Source organism: Hylobates moloch, unplaced genomic scaffold, assembly GCF_009828535.3.
Source record: "Hylobates moloch isolate HMO894 unplaced genomic scaffold, HMol_V3 SCAFFOLD_11, whole genome shotgun sequence".
In the NCBI taxonomy this organism is placed as follows: Eukaryota; Metazoa; Chordata; class Mammalia; order Primates; family Hylobatidae; genus Hylobates; species Hylobates moloch.
The window spans coordinates 98,061,199-98,082,818 of NW_026652286.1; the positions used below are offsets into that span (position 1 = coordinate 98,061,199).

At 49.4% G+C, this 21,620-nt stretch overlaps 1 protein-coding gene across 11 annotated transcripts in view; it reads left to right on the plus strand.

The window, feature by feature from the left end:
- Nucleotides 1-21,620, plus strand: part of PKNOX2 (PBX/knotted 1 homeobox 2) — a 321,964-nt gene that overhangs the window by 280,624 nt on the left and 19,720 nt on the right. For 10 of the 11 annotated variants that reach the window (XM_058424449.1, XM_058424447.1, XM_032167813.2 and 7 more), the window contains 4 exons: nt 5,416-5,604; nt 17,798-17,927; nt 18,371-18,468; nt 19,335-19,454. In XM_058424449.1, coding sequence (XP_058280432.1) covers nt 5,416-5,604; nt 17,798-17,927; nt 18,371-18,468; nt 19,335-19,454 — 537 coding nt within the window. The remainder of the gene's footprint in view (nt 1-5,415; nt 5,605-17,797; nt 17,928-18,370; nt 18,469-19,334; nt 19,455-21,620) is intronic. The other variant, XM_058424454.1, reaches the window with a different exon arrangement.

The window sequence follows — 21,620 nt, forward strand, 5'->3', positions numbered from 1 at the left end:
GCCCCCTAACCTTGATGGTGTTGCCTACCTTTCTAATATTGAACAGGTCCTACATATTCATTGCCTCAGAATACCATCATGATTTACTCTACCTCCTTAAATCTTTAAACCAATTCCATTAGCCCATAAAAAAGTAATCCTTCAGCTGCACTTTATTAGTCCAAAGGATAGGTCCACTTTTGGTCACTGTGCACCAGACCTGGTTTAAACATGCTATGCGTGTGTTTTATTTGAGCAAAGCTCTTCTGAGTATATTTTACTTTTGTTTTACTTACCTGTATTTTCTGATTTTATAAAGTAAGTATAAATTAGTTATATATTTAAAATAAATGAATAGATATGTGCACTCTTCTCTGTGTATGTGTGAATATATGTATGTGTGTGAGAAAGAAGGAAAAAAGAAAAGGAAAGGAGGGAGGAAAGAAGGAAGGGGGGAAGGGAAAGAGAAGAAAGGTTTAAGGAATGACGATCGTTTTTGTCTAGAAAAGAGAAAGTTAGGCCGGGCATGGTGGCTCACACCTGTAATCCTAGTACTTTGGGAGGCCGAGGCGGGCGGATCATGAGGTCAGGAGATTGAGACTATCCTGGCAAACATGGTGAAACCCCGTCTGAGGCAGGAGAACGGCATGAACCAGGAGGTGGAACTTGCAGTGAGTTGAGATCACACCACTGCACTCCAGCCTGGGTGACAGAGCAAGACTCCGTCTCAAAAAAAAAAAAAAAAAAAAAAGAGAGAGAAGAGAAAGTTAATTGAACAACTTGTTCAAGTCAGATGCCTGGTCCAATATGTGGCATATAGTAAGACTTAATACTTGCTGAATGAATAAAATTAAATTAAAAAGAAGTTGTGTTGATAGAGGTCCTAGAAGTTCCTTGATGTTCTTGGTACCTACAGAAGGCACTTTACATTAAGGCGGGAGAGATTTTGATTGAATATAAGGAAAAGCTTCTTAATCAGCAGATTGAGAGAATATGGAGATGGTCCGAGGCAATAAGGTCATCGCCCAGTGACCAGGAGAGGCTGGAGGAGAAGATGCAGCCTCTGTCCTGATGAGTTTGGACTGTGCAGCCATCTAGAGGCTTGTCCAGGTCATCGTGTGGGATTCATTCTAACACCATCAGGCGTGAATTGAGGGCAGAAGTCCTGGTAATGTGCAGAGAGTCAGAAAACTTAAGGGACCTGACAGTCCAGCCCTCTCCCTGTGCACATGGAAAAGCAGGCACCTGTGTTGGTGAGGTGTTCGGACCCTGGGGGGCTGTGCCAGGAGTGAGAGATGGGAGATCAGAGCAGCCAAGAAAAGGCACATTACCAGGAAGGGTTCTGGAAATCCTAAATTTTAATGTCTCAAAAGCTATTTGGCTTTCTAGAACCCCATACTTGCTGTCACTGAGCCACTTTCTCTCAAACCATGTACGCATTATACTGCCACTTCCTCTACCTACATAATTCTGAGAGTCCATATTGAAAGACAAGGCACACAGGTCGGGAATGGGGCAACCTGGCTTCATATCACTCGCCAGTTGTGTGACTCTAAGCAAGGAAACGTAATATTTTTGGATTTTATCTTCTTCAAATGCAAAATATGAGCAATAACGGTACCTACTTAATGAGATGGTTGTGTGGAATAAATAAGGCCTGGAATGGGCTTAACACAGTGCCTGAGACACAGTCTGAATAAGAAACGTTTGGGTATTATTATCAATCCAGCAACACATATCTGTTAAGTATCTTATCCTGTGCTCATTACACAGAGAGACATAGACCAAGATGTTCATGGCCAAAGTCAAGTAGAACATTAGGCAAGAATAAATCTTTATTAAGTACTTAACTCCACTTTGGGGTCCAAATGATCCATTCTGAAGTCACCATTTTCCTCTTTGCTTAGGATGGCTCAGTCTCCCTCAGTCTCAGCCCCACGGAGGTGGCACTTAGGAGGAGACCTTGTGACTGAGCCCTGCATGATGACACACAATCGCTGCTTTCTGTCTTTGAGTGACACTTGGTCTAATTTAGTACTCCAAAAACCCTTAATTAGTTGAGCACAATCCCTGCTCATCAGACAAGCCACAAGCCCAGCCCAGGGAATGTGGGCTCCCCGCTTGAAATGCCAACAAGGCTCGGAGAAGGGTGTAATGCTGGTTTCAAGCCACACTGCTCTACACACACCTCACAGTCACAATTCTCTGGGAGAGATTTCCTTCCTTGTTTCCATCCCTTTTTATATTGTCCAAACTCTCCTCTAGGCACCCAGGAGCTAGCCAAAAACTAGGTGGGTGGGATTAAATAGAGATCCCGTATATTGCTTGCGTCAACATAAATGGATCTGGAAAAGCAATAAGCATCACCCGCTCCTAGCATTTTTTTTCTTTTAATTTTGATATAAATGTAGATTCACATGCAGTTATAAGAACTCATACAGAGAGCTCCTGATTCACATCTTGTATAACCATAGCACAATTTCACAGCCAGGAACAATCCACCAACTGTATTCAGATTTCACCAGTTTTACATGCCCTCGTGTGTGTGTGTGTACATGTAATTAGTTCTGTGCAATTTTATCATATACTTAGATCTACATAAACATTGTTATAGCAAGGTACAGAACAGTTCCTTCCTCCCTCCTCCACTCCACCGCTGTCAACCACTAATCTGTCTTCCATCTCAATAATTTTGTCATTTCAAAAATGTTATGTAAATGGCATCATATAGTATATAATCCTTTGAGACTGGCTTTTGTCTCTCAGCAAAATTCCCTTGCAATCTATCCACATTGTTGGGCATATCAATAGCTCATTCTTTTTTATTGCTGAGTTATATTCCATGATATGGATGAATTACAGTTTCTTCATCCATTCACCCATTGAAGTACATTTGAGTTGTTTCCCATTTTTGACTATTAGAAGTAAAGCTGCTTTGAACAATTTGTATACAGGTTTTTGTAAGAACATAGGTTTTTATTTCTCTGGGATAAATGCCCAAGAGTACAATTGCTGGGTCATATGGTGCGCACATATTTAGTTTTGTAAGAAATTGTCATACTGTTTTCCAGAGTGGCTGTACCGTTTTACACTCTCACCAGCAATGTCTGAGTGTTCTAGTCTCCAGTTCCTCACCAGCATTTGGTGTTGTCATATTTATTTCTTTTATTTTAACCATACCAATAGGTGTGTAGTGATATCTCATTGCGGTTTTAATTTGCATTTCCCTAGTGACTAATGACATTGAATATCTTTTCATGTGCTTGTTTGCCATCTGTATATCCTCTTCAGTGAAATGTCTAATCATGTCTTATGACCATGTTCTAATTGGGTTGCTCGTTATTTTACTGTTTTGTTTTGAGGGTTCTTTATATATCCTAGATACAAGTCCTTTGTCAGATTTTTGGTTTGCAAATATTCTCCTCCAGTATGTAGTCTTTTCATCTTCACAAGGTCTTTTGAAGAGTAAACATTTTTAATTTTGACAAGGTCCAGTTCCTCACTGGATCATCTTTTTTTTTTTTTTTTTTTTTGAGACGGAGTTGCGCTCTGTCGCACAAGCTGGAGTGCAGTGGCTCGATCTCGGCTCACTGTAACGTCCACCTCCTAGGTTCAAGCGATTTTCCTGCCTCAGCCTCCCAAGTAGCTGGGACTTCAGGCACGCACAACCACCACTGGCTAATTTTTGTATTTTTAGTAGATATGGGGTTTCGCCATGTTGGCCAGGTTGGTCTCAAACTCCTGACCTCAAGTGATCCTTCTGCCTCAATGTCCCAAAATGCTGGGATTACAGGCATGAGCCACTGTGCCCGGCCTGGATCATGCTTTTGGTGTCAACTCTAAGATCTCTTTGCCTCACCCTAGATCCTGAAGATTTTTTCCTGTTTTTTTTAAGAGGTTTATAGTTTCATGTCTTACATTTATGTCTTTGATCCATTTTGAGTTAATCTCATCTATGGTATGAGGTTTAAATCAAGACTCAGTTTTTTTTGCATATGGATGTCTAATTGTTCTAGCACCATTTGAACAACCCCCTATTGAAAAGCAATTTGGCAATATTTATCATAATCCACAAGAACATTCATAGCTTTTTTTCCTGTCAGTTCTGGGAATTCATCCTAAAGAAATAATGCAGAAACATTTAAAAAAAAAAAAAAAAACCTATAAGCTTAGAAAATATTCACTGTAACATTTTTTATAAAATTGAAAAATTAGAAGTAATCTAAATACCTAATAGGGGACTGGTTAAGTATGGCACATACATGAAATAATATGCAACATTTAAAAATATATTTACTCAATAACTTTCATCCATTCAGCAAATGTTTACTCCGTATCCATATGTGTTGGTGCTGAAGATAATATGGTGAGCAAATTAGACACCACCCCTGCCTTCTCAAAGCTCATAGTCTAGAAGAGAGGATAGAGAAAACAGTTCTGGCACTTAGAAAAACAGATTTGCTAAACTAGAGGGAAAAAACAGAAAACAAAATTGCATGCATAAGGTTATTGAAACTATGTTAAAATATATGCGTGTGGGAAAAAAATCATCATTCTGTAGGGCAATTGGATCAAAGACAGGTTTTTTTCACCCTGCTTTCCATACCTTCCATAGTATTTTCTTTTTGTGATAATAACAGCAGTAAAGAGCGAAGCTTCAATTGCAAAATAGCTTCTTGCCATGGAAAGGTTAGGAATGTCCATTTGAAGAGGCAGCAGGCTCCCATACAGCAATCCAAAGGGCATGGAAAAGGCCACAGCAGACAGTGAGGTAGCTGGTGCCCAGCTAAGTCATGCTGGATTATTCAGTCCATCAGCGAGTATCCACAGAGTGTCCACAAGGTAACCGGTATCCCATGAGGCACTCAGAATGCTTGTTTAAGAATAGACAGTCCCTGAGCTCTAGAGGCACTTATAAGAAATTCTGATCTCCGTCTTCTTCATGCTTGCCTGGTCCTTCACACCTCACAATGTGCTACCATGTATACGCCCTCATACAGCACTTGCAACAAACCTGTAAACTTGTCAGGGAGAATATAATTATCCCCGTTTGTTAGCCACTAAGGCACAGAGAGCTTGAGCAACTTGCCCAAGCTCACACAGATAGTAAGTGACAGGCCCGGGGCTTGGACCTGGCCTTCCTCGCTAAGGCCAATGCTGTTCTCAGAATACCACAACTGCCTCAAGAACAGCTGTGATAACAGAGGGCTCAGAGCAAAGGAATAATTAGCAGACAGCCATCATTAGAACTGAAGTCATGGGGATGAGAAAGCACCGCCCACCACTTCTGGGCCTTTTGGCAAAGATCAAGTGTAGGAAGCATGAGCTAGGGCAGGGCGTAGGCTCCCCTCCCCTAGGGTGCTGGGGGCTGGGGGTCCAGGCAGTGAAGGGAATAGGATGCAAACACCTGGGCTCACCTCTCCTCCCTCTCCGCAGATGGTGAAGGCAATCCAGGTCCTGAGAATCCACCTGCTGGAGCTGGAGAAAGTCAATGAACTCTGCAAAGACTTTTGTAACCGTTACATCACCTGCCTCAAAACCAAGATGCACAGTGATAACCTGCTCAGGAATGATCTAGGGGGGCCCTACTCCCCCAACCAGCCCTCCATCAACCTCCACTCACAGGTAACACCCAGAGCTGGGTCCCATCTCTTAAGCCAGGCTCCTAAGCCCAGCTCTGGAGCCAGGCGTGGAGGAAGGTCCCCTGGTGACCTTCACTGGGTTAGACCCACTGGGTTCCTTTGCCATGAGGGCCCTCCTCTGATGCACTCCTCTTCATATCTGTTAGGTCATCCCATCCCATTTTTACACACACTCTGCCCTGCCAGGGCATTAGTATTCCCTTGAAAATGACCAGATCGGAGAGGGACAATGTCCAAAATCATTCCTGGCTTCCTGGCCCAAAGTATCCCCCAGAGTGGGCACCAGAGCTAAGGAGATGGAAAGCTCTCCTGGAGGATGAGCTGGGACCTCAGACATCCCAGCCCCACAGGCTTCTTAAGAGGCTGCGGCTTGCTGAGCCATCTGCGTTTCTGGGAAAGGGCATCTGGGGAAAGCAGTCATTCCCTGAATCCTGCCCACCTAATGGGTGAAGCCAGCTTCCCATGGGCCTGCTGCTCCCTCATCATTCTCCAGGCACTCACGCTACTGTGGCATCTCTGTCCCCCTAAGGTTCAGGGCCATGGTCAATGTCACCTCAAACCACCCTGTTCCCAGGTTCCCCTGCCACCTCCTTCCTGAGACCTGGGAAATGCAGAAATGCTGACTACACGCTTTGGGCAAGAATGGGCTTTCCCCTCCAGGGCGGCATATTTTCCCCAAACCTACAAACGGAGAACGCTGCCTGGCAATACCTTCCCACCCAACTCACAGGCATCTGCATAAGCCACAGGCTTGAGACTTTGTTCCCCTTCCACTGAGCCCCTGAGTCCTGGAAGACACCTGGAGGGTCCCCAAGGAGTCCTCCGTAGCCTCTTCTCATTAAACAATCAGGCATGGGGATGCAGGTAAACTTTCTAGGAGTGAGTGCCGAGAGGTGCTGGAAGTAGTACCAAAGAAAGGCTGTGCCATTTTTGTCCCTAGACCCCTAAGGAACCACCCATGTACTCTGTCTCCCCAGATTGGTGGAGTCAGGGGAGGGGACAGGCTGACTTCTAGAAGGCCAGCCTCACTTTGCACATTTTGACAACAAGCACAAAAGATACACTCGGTATCACATCCAACCCACCCCAGTGGGCTCTTTGTGCGACTCAGTAGTGAGTACTGCCCAGGACATAGGGCAAGAAGTTTACTTCCTCTTCCTCTCGCTTGAAATCACCAAGTCACTTTATTACAGATCTAAAAACACCCGCCCGGGCTTCTGCCTGCTAATATTCTCTTGAAATAGACTCATTCCTTCAGAGTCTTATTGTACTTTCCCTTATGATCAAAATTAGCAAGAAACTTGCATAAAAGAGGACAATAATTGCTCAACGAGCATCTCGTTTGTAATTTATTAGTTTCTATTATTGTGGGTTACCATGGTGACGCTGCACAGTCCCGGTGATGGGAGAGATGCAAGATAGGAGCTGAGCAGGCTGTGAGGCCTCGCCAAATGGAGATGCACATTTTTATCAGTAATTTTCATGAAAATAATAAGTGAGGAGTTAATGAGATGGAAAGCCATCCTGTGGCTATTGTGACTTTTTTTTAAGTGTTGATCTAATTAGAATGCATCGGTCAGGAAAAGTAATGAGGATTTAGTGCCTCACAGAGATGTGAGGATCATATCAGAAAATTAGCACAAGTCTTTGGAAGTAATCAGGTCCTTGGAGAGGCACTGGATTTCCCCTCCTGGGCCCTCCAACTCCACCTCGAGCTCTGGAGCTGGGGGTGCACCAGGGTAGTGGGGGAAGGAAGGAGAGGCAGAGGGCTTAGCAGCCACCTCAGCCCCCGCAGGGTTGGAGGTCTGAGACTGACAAGTCAGTTTGCAGAAACAGGGTCACTGGAGAAGTGGGGTTTGCAGAAAAGGATAACGTGGGCTCTGGATGGTTAAGGTCTCAGAGATGCCGCCACCTGCAAAAATCAGTCCCCCTGGAGAATCCCAGCACTCAGCCTTCTGAGTTTGAGGAAAGAGGGTGGAATTTTGATTCCTATCACTGGAAGCATCAGATCTCTGCCTGGAAGTCAAGCTGGCCCCGGGGTAGCCACTGCAGAAAGGCCATTGATCAGCTGGGAAAGAGGAAACAGACAATTGGGCGTGGGTGTGGGGGAGGGGGGATGCCAGCGAGGCACTAAGAGAAAAGACACTTAGTGAGGTATTCCTACTTGGTATTACTCCAACTTGTCCCTGCATTTTCTCTGACTGCCACCACCTGCTTTGTTCTGGCTTCAGGGGTAAATACGGTGATTACACATAGGCTACGGCAGGAGCTTCCTAACCTGCTCTCCGGGCCATCCCTCAGCCCACCTGCACATCCACGCATCTCTTAAGCTTCTGCTGCTGGATTCATCTTTCTAACTTTGCTCGTGTCATTCTCCTGCTCAGAAACCCTGCTTGCCATGCCCCTGGGGGTGGAAGGGAGGGCTTTCACATCTGTTCACCTGACATTCAAGGCCCTCCTAGGTCTGGCTTCAGCCTTCCTGGCTGGGCCAATCTGACTGTTCGGGGTGCTGTAGCCATCATTCCATGCCTGTCTGTTCGGGTGAGACCTCCCCCCCAACCCCATCATCTCTGCACAACCAAACCCAGCTTCTTCCCCAAGGGTAGGAACAAGGCTGCTCACCCAGAAGGACTCCCTGATGCCCCATCCAGAATGGACGCTTCCTGCCCTCCACTAACCGCTGGAGCTTGCTGAGCCATCAATATGGCACAAGTCGCTCTGACTTTATATTATAGATGCTTGTGTTCATCTCATCTCCTATCCCAGATAACACTTTTTGAGCTGTGACAGTATTTTACATGTTTGAAATCACCCAATCACCTTATTATAGACCAAAAACAGCCTTCCCAGCCTCTGCCTGCTGATACTCTCTTGAAGTAGACTCATCACTTCAGATTCCTCGTGTACTCTCCCTGTGACCCCAGCAGTGGCTACCACAAGGTCTTGTGCAAGATAGATGGCCGGAAAGTATTTACTGAAAGAAATAATGGAATGAGAGAAAGAAAATTGGGGGGGGGGCGGGGCAAGGGGAAGCCAAAAGAGGAAAGGAGAAATAGGAAGAAAAATAAAGAGAAAGAAAGCCAAATATGCAGGGTCAACATTCAGGAGGGAGGCAGAGACAGGCTGAAGAATTGGAGGAAAAGAGCAACAGAGAGAGACAGGGAGGCACACAAACCCAGGAAAAGGGAGATGATACAGAGAACGACCGGGCAGAAGGACAGACGGAGAGAGGAATGGCAGCAAGAGTGAAAGCAAGTGAAAGGACAATGGGTGTGGCTCAGTGCGCAGCCAGGGTACGAGGAGGCAGGAAAGTCAGGAGGATGTGCTATGTGCTGCTCCTATTGTATTACTCAAACTTGCCCCTGCATTTTCTCTGACTGCCACTGCCTGCTTTGCTCAGGCTTCGGGGGTAAATACTGTAATTACACATAGGCTAGGGCAGGAGCTTTGTAACCTGCTCTCCTGCCTTCTCCGGCCATCCCTTGGCCCACCTGCACACTCACACATCTCTTAAGCCTTCCCAGGACAGGGCCCTGTCATTGTTGCCCTAAGGTAGGGGCGGGGCTTGCATGGGCTCTCCCAGGAAGGAGAGGCCCAGGGCTGCTAAGAATCGGGGACCAGAGACTTTCAGTGCCAGAGGCAGGTCTTGGGTTCAAGATGCAGGAGCCTCTATGGGAGAGGAGAGAGAAAAGGAGCTTGTGAGTGTGTGTGTGTGTGTGTATGTGTGTGCACACGCAGGCACATGCAGTCGTCATGGTTCACCCTTAATCCCCCCGGCCTGAAATAGCCTCACTGAGCACCAGCCTGGCCTGGGGAGGGGTGTCTCCCCTCTGGAACATGATCCTCTGGATCAACATTCCAGCCGCCTGCCAGCTTTGTTGCAAACTGCTGGCTCATGGTTTTCCCTGTGTGCTAATCATCCAGCCTTGTGTTGCAAAGCGGGAGACATTTTTGTTTTCAACTTGGTACCCCCACTCCCAGATGCTATGCCGTGTCCTCCATCCAGATCGATGGGTTGAGCGTTTTCCTGCTCAGCCTTCGATTCCTCTGTGTGAGTCTTCTCTGCTGGGCAGAGTGGAGATGGGAAGTAAGGGAGACTGTTCTACCAAGCAGGGGACTAAAGCAGACTTTCAAAGACCTGGGCCACAGCTAGATTTTCCCCCTCCCTAGGAACCCATCCTGTGCTGCAGGCACCCAATGACACCTAGGCTTCCTACTCCTCAGAGCCCAGGTTTCTTGCGGGGGGCATCCTCTGTAAGGAGACTGGTTCTAGACCCGACTCTGGGTTCTCCTGTCCTTCCTAGAGGGCACAAATGGAACCATTCCACTAGAGAGACCTTAACACCCACCTCACTCAAGTATTAGTTTGACCTAAAATTCATCCTTTTTTCTCTGTGGAGATTTAAGCCTCTGCTCTATTCCAGGCAAATTGGATTGAATCATGGTTCTCATTCAATTGCCAAGCATTTGGGGGGCACTCACTGTATGTACTGTGCTAGGTCCTGTGAGAACAGGCACAAGCCATTGTCCAAGAGGAGCTCCCAGTCTCAGGGAGAGAACGCCATGAATCGCAATGAGGATCTAGATAAATCATGTCAGCCGCGAAATGCTCAGGGTCAAGGGTATAGATGAAAGGAGCAGCCAAAGAGATGGGGAGAGGAGCTGCAGGCAGGGATTCTGGACTGGGCGATCCACACATGTGGCTTGAGGTTGCCCCAGTCTCTACTCAGCATCCTTCATCCTTCCTCAGAGAGGGACCAAGTCCCAGACCCAGCCCTCACACCTTCATGGACAGTTTGTTCCTGCACCACAATAGGATAAACAAACCTCAGGACAGAATGGAGAGGCCAACAGGAGGACTTTGCCCATTGTGATTGGAGAAGTTACAGATTCACTGGCCTTGGGAGGGCTTCCTGGATGAGGTGGCATTTCAGGCAGGCTTGGTGAGAGTTGGTAGCCTATTTGGCAATCTTTATAAAGGTGAGTGTTTCCAAAATAGCAAGAAGTCTGGAAGAAGGCGAGAAACAGAGAGAGCCAATCAGAATCCCTAGAGAGGAGATGGGGTGGAGGGGGCTCATTCATTCATGCATCCTGCATCCATTCAGGCACCTCTGGAGCCTACTGAGTTCTGGGGATATAAAAGTGGATGTGACACAGTCTCAGGTCTCCAAGTGTAATGATGGAGTACCTTGAAGCCAAATGTGTGGGAGTTCTGTTTTGGGGCTGATAGTGGTGGCCGACTGCTAAAGACTTTAAACTTAGTGGAAAATGTAGGCAACAGGGTCAGGGCTGGAGACACGCTGGAGAGAAATCAATTGAGTAGCCACATCTTGTATTGGTGCAAGAAGAGCTGGCAGAAGAGGGGAGATGGTGACCATTTATTAAGCTCCCCTCTGTCTCAAACATGGTGTGTACTAGGTGCTTTCCACAGATTATCTAATTTACTCTGCATGACAGGCTGCAAGGTACACATGATTTTCCCCATTTTACATCCAAGAAAAGAGAAGCTGAGAGAAGTGAAGACCCTGGCTCAAAGTCACACACCTAGCAAGTGGTGGAGTCCAGGATGGGCTATTCCAGAGCCCATGTTCTTCTTGCTACATGGGGATATGTTTTTGTGACACATGGGGAGAAGAATCAGGGGTCCTGGGACCTGGGTGGGGAGGGATGACCCTACCTAGCTATTGGTCAGGGGGTTAGGGACTACAGAGGAAGAAGCCAATTGCTACGAAGCAAGGATTTGGATTTGCTAGTAGACTGGAAGTAGGGAAATGAGAGGTGCAAAGTTGAGGACATTCTGAGATGCTAGGCCCAGCTGCCAGATGCAACTCTGCAGCTCTACACCTCCCCAGCAGAAGAGGGAGGGGGCTAATCAATACATCCCTACCTGGGAAGGGTGGCACTTGCCTATTGACCTCTAAGGAATTTTGGATTTTCCAGATTGGCAGGGGGCCGAAGGGGTAGGGGGCCATCACCTCAGCCAGGACCCTAGAGGTTCTGCCCAGTGGCTAAGCATCCTGAGGACAGGACCAGGGAGAAGACTGGATGGGGCTGGGGTAGGGGGGCGATCTGCCCTGGAAAGAGCACTACTTAGATGGACAGGGGCATCCCTAGACTGAAGTGGGATAAAATGAGCCACACCGCCTGTCACAGGCATTAAAGCTGTCTCTTCTGCTGGTTCCTCACCCCCAGCCCTGCAGCCATGGAGCCCGGAGACCAGAAGGTGGCCTTTGCTGCCAGGCTAGTGAAACCTGAGCGCTTCTCCCGCCTGAGAAGGAATGTTCCTTAAGAGCAGCAGCTGCTGCTTGTCCCCACAGGCCAGAGCTGCCTTTCCCTTGAGACCAAGGCCCCCAACAGGAGTGGAACAAGAACAGGATTAGGTGGCTTGTTTACATGTGCTTGGCTTTCCCGAGTGTGGGAATCTGGCTTTTCTTGGTCTAAGACAGGGCCCTGGCTCTGCCATAACGGAGGGATGCTGCCGGGAAAGGGTGTCTGGGGACAAGGACAACCTCTCCACCCTCCTAAGGCACATTTGCACAGGCACACACAAACACACACACACACACACACACACACATCCCACCACACACAGGAATACACCCACAGCCTTAGGCCAAAGTCAGACCACACATGTATCTAGCATGTACCATGCACTTAACATTGTGCTAAGCAGTTTCTGGGAATTCAGAGAAAGACCCCTCTTTCCCTCAAAAAGCCTGCCACCAAGCTAGGGAAAGAGGACGCCTGCATTAGAGAGAACCATTCTGTTGTGTCCAGTATGTAAGGCAGATGGGAGGCTTTGAAGAGTCCAGAGGACGGGCCGCGGCTGTGCCCTGGGGAGGTCAGGACAAGCTTTCCAGCAGAAAGGAGACATTCAGAACCGAGCCCCACCCGCCCCCAGCCCAGGCAGGGGAGCCGCCAGCGCGGGCCTTCTGGGAGGCTTTGGTGAGTGTGGTCTGAGCCGGTGGATCAGCAGAGACCTCTAGTGGCCAGGGGGAGGATGGCAGGTGGCTGGGGCTGGCTCCACACTGCACCCCAGTCCGGCCACCGACTCACCGTCCCTCACCCTCCCACACAATCCTTAGGAAATGGCATTGGCTCTTTTACAATCCTCAGCTGGAAGGATCTTTGCCAGGCCATCCCGTTCATTCCCCTGTTTCACAGGCATCCAAGTAAGATAAAAATTCCATCTATTTCGAAACAGCTTAAACAGAAACTTTTCTGTCATTTATTTCCTTCACTCCTTCATGTCTTTGTCCCGTTCTGGTTTCTTCCAGGAATTCCTTCCTTGAGTGGAAATGAAGTCTTCCTTGAGTCTCCCAGGGCAGCTCAAGCCCTTTCTCTATTAACAATGAAGCACAGTGGCTCACAGGGACAGACAGCTCTTCCTGGGCTGACGTCAGACCACTGTCCATTCATGTGGGTCTCTGCAGCCCCCACTTCCAAAAGTCATTCCACAGCTTCTCATCGTTTCTTAGTAAGGCCTTCCTTTGGAACAAGTCATCTTTCTGCTGTTCCAAATGCAATTTGGAGTAAAACTCCCCTGGTGACCACTGAGGTCTGTGAAGCATGAGTGGCAGCTGTAGTTCCAGCGTGTTGCAGCTGGCCCAGAGGATAGTGCTCGGAAGGCACCAGTTCTCTGCCATTCCAAACTCTGCCATTCCAAAACCAAAGCTCTGCCTTGCTCTGCCCCTCCTGAGAGGCTCTTTGCTTCTGAGTCTCAATCAACAGCACACAAGGAACAGGAGTGGGGCCACTTCCGGGGGTGCCCGGGGAGCCCAGCGTGTTGGTTTTCATCTGATTCCCAGGCTTCAGGCAGTTCCCAGAGGCTTGGGGACACCACGGCTGTGTTCCTAGTGGAACAAAACAAACAGAATTCTTGGGCTGGATAACCAGCTCTCATCCCCAGGTTCCTGGATAATTCCAGCAGGGATGTGAGGCTCTGGGTGCTGAAAAATGTAACTAGAACCGTACCAAACGCTCTTCTCACCTCCATCTGGGTGCTAAGGAGCCTAGAGGGGAGCAACTCTGTGTCTAGACACAGTGGCACCTACCTGCGTTTGGAGTCTGATAAGTCCTGAGGGGAAGCTGTCAAAAAGCGAATAATACCATGTGCTTAGCTAACATGCACTCCCCACGGGGTTCCCACTGCTGCTCTGGAAGTTCCTTCCTCAGAAAAGAGAGTCAGAGCCCCCTTGTCTCCATTCTACGGCGCTAGAGACTAAGCCTCGACTGGAAATTGCAGCCAAGTGGAGTTGTCGGGCTAGTCAGAGATGATGCTTAGGATCCTGGGACTAGTCCATTGCCCGGGAACATCTCAGACAGGGAGACATGTAGCAAGGTTTGCACAACTCTGCCTGCGTGCGCAACCCCAGCTGAACCCCTTCGCTTGCTAAGTAAAGAACTCAAGTGACTTGAAGGCTTCTAGGACAGGTTTTTAAATCCCAACTGTGCCACTCCCTAGTTGAGTGACCTTAGCCAAGGGAAGTGGGAAATAAACTATTGGATGGCTAAATGTGCCAGGCACTGTGCTTGCATTGGAGCCTGTCTGTCTGACCCGGAAGCACATATCCTCTCTGTGTGAGCACTCGTCCTACACTCAGAGCCAGAGGCCTTAGGCTGGAGGCACACTTACTTGACTCTGGGAAGTCATTTCCATCCTCTCTGGACCTCAATCTCTCTTCAGGCAAATAGGATTGTCTGTCCTGCTGACCCCATGGGGTGATGGTGACATTAAAATGGAATAGCGTGGTGAAAGAATGCTAATACTCAGTGTGCATGGTAAATGGGTCGTTTTCAGACCCATCTGATTTTTGGGACCATCACAAGGAGGTTTTTAAAAATATAGATTGCTAGATGGTGGGTGAGGGTCTTGATCCAGTGGCCCTGAGAACCTATGTCTTAAAAAAAAAAAAAAGCACGCTGAAGGCAGGTTTGTGAAGCAGCTCATGTTTACAGATGTAAGGGATGAATATCATTTCCCCAGACCTCCAGGATGCCAAAATTTTGCTTCCTCTTCCCTGCCCCACCTAAAACGTTGCCAGTCCCAGCCCTGCCCTTGGACTCTATCTCTGAAGGTTTTTATTTTATTCCTTCACTGATAGAATCTGGCTGCCTCTCAGCACCTTCCAGCCAAAGACCCAGAGAAGGGAGAGAAGGGTAGGAAAGAGAAGGCTCTGATCCAATGCATAAATTGCCTTTAGTTACCCAAACTGGGTAAATTGGCATGGAGGGTATCCAAGCCACAAGGTGGAGAAGCAGCCAGGGTCTGAGTAAGCAGACGAAGCATCCAGGTGGTGGCTCACCTTCTGCCTTTGGCTAGGAAACAATGTGTGTTGGTTGAATCCCAAGGGACACATCTTGTATTTATTTTACTGACTTTGCTTGTATTTTTCTAACCTTGTTGGGTACTTTTTGGGGGGTGAAGAAAGTCTGGGACAACCTTTTATGTTGGAAATTCTCAAATATCCCTACCAGAAGAGGCACAAGCTAGCACGGATGATTCCAAACAAGGGATTGAGAAGTCACTTCCACTGGTTTTAAGGTGAATGGCATGGAGGTACCCACTCCCCCATTAAATTTACCTTCAAGCCTGGTGTGGTGGCTCACACCTGTAATCCCAATGACTCAGGAGGCTCAGGTGGGAGGGTTGCATGACCCCAGAAGTTTGAGACAAGCCTGGGCAACATAGCAAGACTCTCTACCCTGTCTCAAAAAAAAAAAAAAAAAGTAAATTTACCTTCCGAGTTTGCGCCAGCTTCAAATATAGTATCAGCACGGTTTACATACCATGAGAACGGTAGGCTGGGATGTTGAAACAAGGAGAACTCAAACTCAGAGCAGTCTCATCACTGAAAACTCAGGTGCTGAGGGGCCTGGTGTCACATGCACTGTATACATAAGGAGATGAGGCCCACAGAAGGGTGGTGACGTGATTGCCTTTCCTCCAGTGCCCCCGCTGCTTCTGGACTTCCGAGTTTTAGTTGTTTTTATCTGTTCACCTTGCCTGCAATGACGATTGGTTGACCCGCAGGATTCAAGGAGCATTTGCAGCCCAGAACCTGTGTAGGGGGCATTTGTGGGGGAAGGAGATCTGTGTTCTGGTCCTCTGGCTGCTAACCGGCTGTGTGGCCTTGGGAAGTCCCAGCCATCTCTAAACCTCAGTGCCTTATTTGTACTTCAGGGAGGGGAAATGTGTGGCTTCCAGGGGCTCTTCCAGTTTCTAGGCTTCTGCATGGCAGACTCCATTCTAGACCACAACTACAGGAACAGGAAGGCCAAGAGCTCTGCTCAAAGTATAAACTTCAGGGGCTAGGAGGCTCCCACGGGGCCCCAGGAAGGGGAAGCCAAGGCAAGAGCTGCCCCCTCTGTTCCCCAAGGTCACAGCAGCAGAGGTGAGCTCAGAATAGAAGCAAGGCCTCCATCGCCCCACCCACCCGGAGGAGCTAGACCAGGAGGCCCGTGTGTGCGGCAGGTGGGTGGGAGGAGGGCGTGCTTGGCTCCTCTCCTCCTGGCGCTGCTTATTTATAGGCAGTACTCCTCCAGCTCTTGGGCCAGAGACAACCCAGGAGAGTAAAAAAGGCAGCTCTGGAGGAGACGCCAAGGGGGATTTAATCAGCTGAATCGAGTGAGATGTATAAATCAGTGCCGACTTCCACTTCCTGACAGGCTCTGCCAGTTTCTGTGTTGTCAGGGTCTGGGAGGAGATCCGCCATGGCTGTCCCCTGGGCTGTAACACTTTCCCTTCGTCTGTTGCTACAGGTAGGCAGTCACTGGCTCGAGGTTTCCTCCAAACACAGATTTCTGGGCTCAAAACCCTAGACTTGCCCTGGAGGCTGAAGACCCAAGCTTCTTCACGTCCTAAAACAAAAACTGGGAAGCTGGGGCCTTCTTTTTCCCCCCATTTTGTCTATTTCCTTGACCGTTTACCTGTCTCTAAATCCTTGCAGTTCACGCCTTACGATTCCAGCATTTGAGCCTGGGAATGTCACCTAAATGGCCATTGGACCTGTTGACTGGTTCAAGCCCTGTCTTCAGATGAGGAACCGTGGCTAGGAGGAGCTAAGAGACCCAGGCCGGCCTCCTGAGGCCCCCACACTTCACTCGCTGCCTTTTTTGTCTTCTCCAAACCTAGAGACCCTAACCTCTCCCACATCCTATTCCTTCCTCACGAATTCTCTCCAAGCACCCAGCCTCCCAGTGCAGGCTCCCCAGAGAGCAGGGAGGGCTCCACAGCAAGTCCAAGGACTTCTTTACTCAGCTGTTAACCGGGAATGGTGAGGGGAGCGGAGGGCCAGGAAAACATGTCTCACCTGCCTGGGCTAACGCAAAGAAAAGCGGCAAAGGTTCTGTGCTGGTCGGCAGTGTGGGGAGACGAGGGTCTGTTTCCAGTGGAATCCTGTGGGGAGCCTGAGGAAGAGAACGGAATCGATGCCATGTGCCGAAGGTGGCTGAGGCTCATATGAGACACCCTTAGAAGAAAGGTTATGGGAAGGCTAGGGCGGCTTTCATTTGCTTATTTAACATGCATTTTAGTATCCTGAGCTAGGTGCTAAGGATACAAAGGTGAGAACTGGAGGCTGCTCTGTGTGTGCAGCCTACTGTGACAGGCCTGTGATGGAGGTGGGTGGAGAGGAGCCGGGGGACGGGAAAGCATCAGGAGACAAGTGTGGCTGAAGGATGAGCAGGCTCCGACCAGGTGAAGCCAGTTTCTCAGACCCGGCTGACAGTGGAATCACCTGGGGAGCTTTTAATAACCCACAGCCCATTGAATATGATGGATCTGATCAAGAAAAAATCCAGAGCCCAGGACACACTCCTGACCAATTAAACGAGACTCTCTGAGATTGGAACCCAAGCATCATTACTGGAGATTTCAAAGTATAGCCAAGGAGGAGACCATGGGGTTATCAGATAATTTGTGCCTTAGGTTTTCAGGGTAATGGAATGGTTACATGGGTGACTCTTTGGGGTTTTTTTTTTTTTTCTTTAATTGAGCCCTCTTATTCACTCTTTCTAGGAAACCAAGAGAATTGCCTTCTGGACCTGGGTCTGGGGAGGAGCTAGAAGGAGGGAGGGGGGCAGGCAGGAAGGGGAAAGGACAGAAGAGGACTCTGGGGCTGTAGGGTCTAAGCTCTCAGTGTCCTTGTCACAATCCACGCCTCCCTCACTGCCAGGACCTCCTGCAGAATTCCCCCAATTCCATGTCTGGAGTCTCCAGTAATCCCCAGGGGATTGTGGTCCCAGCCTCAGCGCTGCAGCAGGGCAACATCGCCATGACAACCGTCAACTCACAAGTCGTGTCAGGTCGGTGCAAAGACCGGGAAGGGGGATTGTGGGAATTCCCTGGGAGGAGAAAGGGTGGCCCCGAGGCGGTTCCAGGGGTAGGGGTTGTCCTCCACCGAGGGAGGGGCTCCCAGCTCAGTTTCTTGACTAAGTTTATAGACGGTTAGCACCAAGACCCAATTGTGATGGCTTAGAACAAATTTGGGTCAAAATCTCATGAGCCCCTGAGGGGACCAAGTAAGGCTGTTGTCCCTTTCCGGAAGCACCTCCCACCAGAGGCTCTGCCCTAGGCTCTAGACACCATCCCCCACCCACCCATAAAGCAGAAGAGCCATAGCTCGCTACCCAAGGGCTCCAAAGTAGAGGGTCTTTACACGTGAGTGCCAAATGAACTGGGAACCCTGCTTGCCCTCGCTCCTACCCACTCCCATGGCAGGGGACCCCAAAACTGGTTGTCTCCTCAGGTGGAGCCTTATACCAACCGGTTACCATGGTAACCTCCCAGGGTCAGGTGGTCACCCAAGCAATCCCCCAGGGAGCCATCCAGATCCAGAACACACAGGTGAGTGTGTGTAGGTGTGTGCACATGTGCATGGTGTGGGCTAGGGCACCTGTAATCGCTTCTTATCTGCCAGGCAGTTTACACGAGTGACTCATTGAATCCTCATCATCCTCTAAGAAGTATCATTACCCCTACTTTACAGATAAGAAGCTGGGTCTTGGAAAGGTTTTATCAACTCCTGGGATTTTGCTGCCTCCCTCCTGGGGTTACATCAAAGGATCCTGCACTTCCTATTCCTGTCTGCAGACTGAGCCACTGTGTCCCTCAGTGGTAGAGAGTGCACACACAAAGGAAGAGTAGAAAGATTGGAAGTCAGAGTCTGGGATCTGACATTAACTCTGGGTTCTTGGATAAGTCACCTAACCTCTCTGAGCCTCAGACTTCTTATTGATAAAAGGGGTATTAATAGCAACTGCACACAGCCTAGCCAACCTACAGGGCTGCTGTGAGAATGAACCACGGCGATGGATAGGAAAGTGTTTGCAAACTGAAAAGTACCACAGAAATGCTGATAACTACTTGACAGCTTATGGCAAATTCATATCTTCTACTGTTCTCTCTGCATGGCCCTGTTTCCTCTGTCTTTCTCTCTTTCTCTCTCTCTCTCTCGCTCTCTCTCTCTCCCTCCCTCTCCCCCTTCCCCATCTCTTCCTCCTTGTCCTTCTTCCCTTCTCCCATCACCCAAGCCTCACCTCCACTCTCTGAGGGGCTGGCGTGGGGTGAGAGGGAAAGGTGACCTCCCCAGGGCCCTAGGAATGAGCCGGGAAAGGGGCTGGCGGCCGAGCCTGCCGTCGCTGTGGCAACAGGTCCCCAGCCGCTGGCCTCACAGGCTGCTGATGCTGATTTTCTCTCCACGTGCCCTGAAGGTTAACCTTGACCTCACCTCCCTCCTGGACAATGAGGATAAGAAGTCCAAGAACAAACGAGGAGTGTTGCCCAAGCATGCCACCAATATAATGCGTTCTTGGCTCTTCCAGCATCTCATGGTGAGTGTGTGTGTCTTGGGGGTGTGGAGTCACGGCATGGGGTATGAATAACCCACCGTGTGGGTACCAGACTCTGCTGTCGGCTCCAAACCCACAGACAGAGGGCGCGGCCTCGGGGAGAACTCTCTGATAGGAATGACATCTGGACACCAGGCCAGGGGGGCTCAGGTGGGGCCTAAAGCTGGAGAACTTCTCTAGTACTTGCTGCTGTTGCTATCTGGAAAAATGTGGCAACACATGGGGTAACGGGGACAAGCGCATGCTCAAGTACTGGGCAAGTGTGTCACACTGTTTCATGAACAGAGAGAGGGTCACCGGGGGGAGTGGCTGGTTTCTGGTCCAGAGCCCTCCCCCTGCCGCAGCCACGCTCACCGTGCCGCTCTCCCATGAAGAACGTGTTGACTCTGCCAGGACTCCTGAGTCCTCCCCGCTGGGCGAGCCAAGCGCTCTGTGGTGGAGATGAGCGCCAAGGCTGGAATCCTGGCTCCTCATGTCACAGCTCAGCTCCAGGACACAGCACTATTTCTTTCATAAGCTGCAGCAGCTCCTTTTATAAAATGGCACACTACCTTGGGTTACAGTGGAGTGTAATAGAGTGCATACGTGTGATGGTTGCTGTGTGTTTGTGTGCAGCATTAGTTGCAAAAGACAAGCCTTTGGTGGAATGTCAGGAAAGACTCAAAATTGCAATCTCCTAACACCACTTTCAAGGGCTGTGGCAGTAAATAAAGGCCAGTGACTGTGCTGAGTGTGTATGCGCTGGTGTGTGTGTGTTCTGGGGTGGGGAGGTAGATGCTGTGACCACAGGTGGGCTTCCATTAGTCCGCGAGCTCCTGCCCTGGCATGTCAGGACAGACAGACACAAGACAAATTCCAAGGGACTGAGGATCCATTGGCTGGAGAACTGTGGGAAGACCCAGGAGGAAGAGGAAATCCTTCTCCAGGGAGGAGAAAAAGCAAATGGGCCATGGGCTAATGAGTCCATCAACAGCCCTTTATCTGAAATGGGAGAGCCTGCAGAAGCCATGGAGACTAGGCCTCAGTGGTTCTCAGGCTTTAGTGGCAGCAGAAGACTGACTGGGTCTTGGGGGCTCTGATTTGTAAGTGCTGGACCTTCCTGTGCACCCAAGAGACTGGAAGGATTACCTCCTAGCGAGAGACGAGAGCCGGAGCTCGGCATCTCCCCAAAAGTGTTCCCTCACCTCTGGGGGTATAGGGCTGCCCCGGTGGTTTGCTGAGTGAATACATTTTGAAAGCACTGACTAGTCTGAACAGCTACAGTTTCCAGATGAGAAAGCTAATTTGGCGAGGAGGGGCTGGAATGCTGGCGTTAAGGTGAGGAGAGGAGGCTGGAGGGACCCCTATGCCTAGGTGATGAGGCCAGAGGCCCCGCAGCAGGTCCAGCCTCATGCCTCTAAGGAGCAGCTCTGATTCAGTGGCTGGAGTGCACAGGGGCAATGCCCAGGTCTCTTGCCTTTCTGGTTTTCCAAATTGCCTGAGAGCCAGGGGGCTCAGATGGACTCAGTGACCTGTGGGTCCAGTGTCCATGCCACAGCTCCCAGGCTACCTGTGGGAGGAGGGGCTCCCTAGGGAAGGACGCGTCTTCTGTGCACTGACCTGGCACAACCGAAATGAAAGCACCACCCTCTCCCAACTGCTGGTGGAGCTAAATCTGGCTCCATTCGTTGTGGTGGGTGACATACTATGCAGGGTCACAGGTGTGCTAGAAAGCTCATGGGCTTTTGAGGCAGCTGAACCTGGGTTCAAATCTCAGTGTTACCTTTTACCCTGCAATTTGGTCACACTCGCCTCTTAGGAAGACTGTGATGAAGTAATGAAAGATTGCCAGGACCCTGGCATACTGAATTGCTTAATAAATGCTCCGTTTCCTTCCCCACCTTCCACCCCCATGCATTTTTGAAGACTGTTGTGAACATACCTACAACCTCACTTCTGAAGGGGGAGAAAGGCAAGAGGAGAGAGAGGAAGCTGCAAGGCAGATTCCCCCGCCCAGGAGCCCAGGTGTCCAGGCCAGCACCTGCTCACTGACTCCCATCACCCTATCTGTGGCCTTCCCCTTCACTACTTTCCACTCCCCACTTGCAACTTACCCCTGGGAGTCGTTAGCCTGAGACTGGAGGGTCACCCATCTCTGTCCCTCCTGGT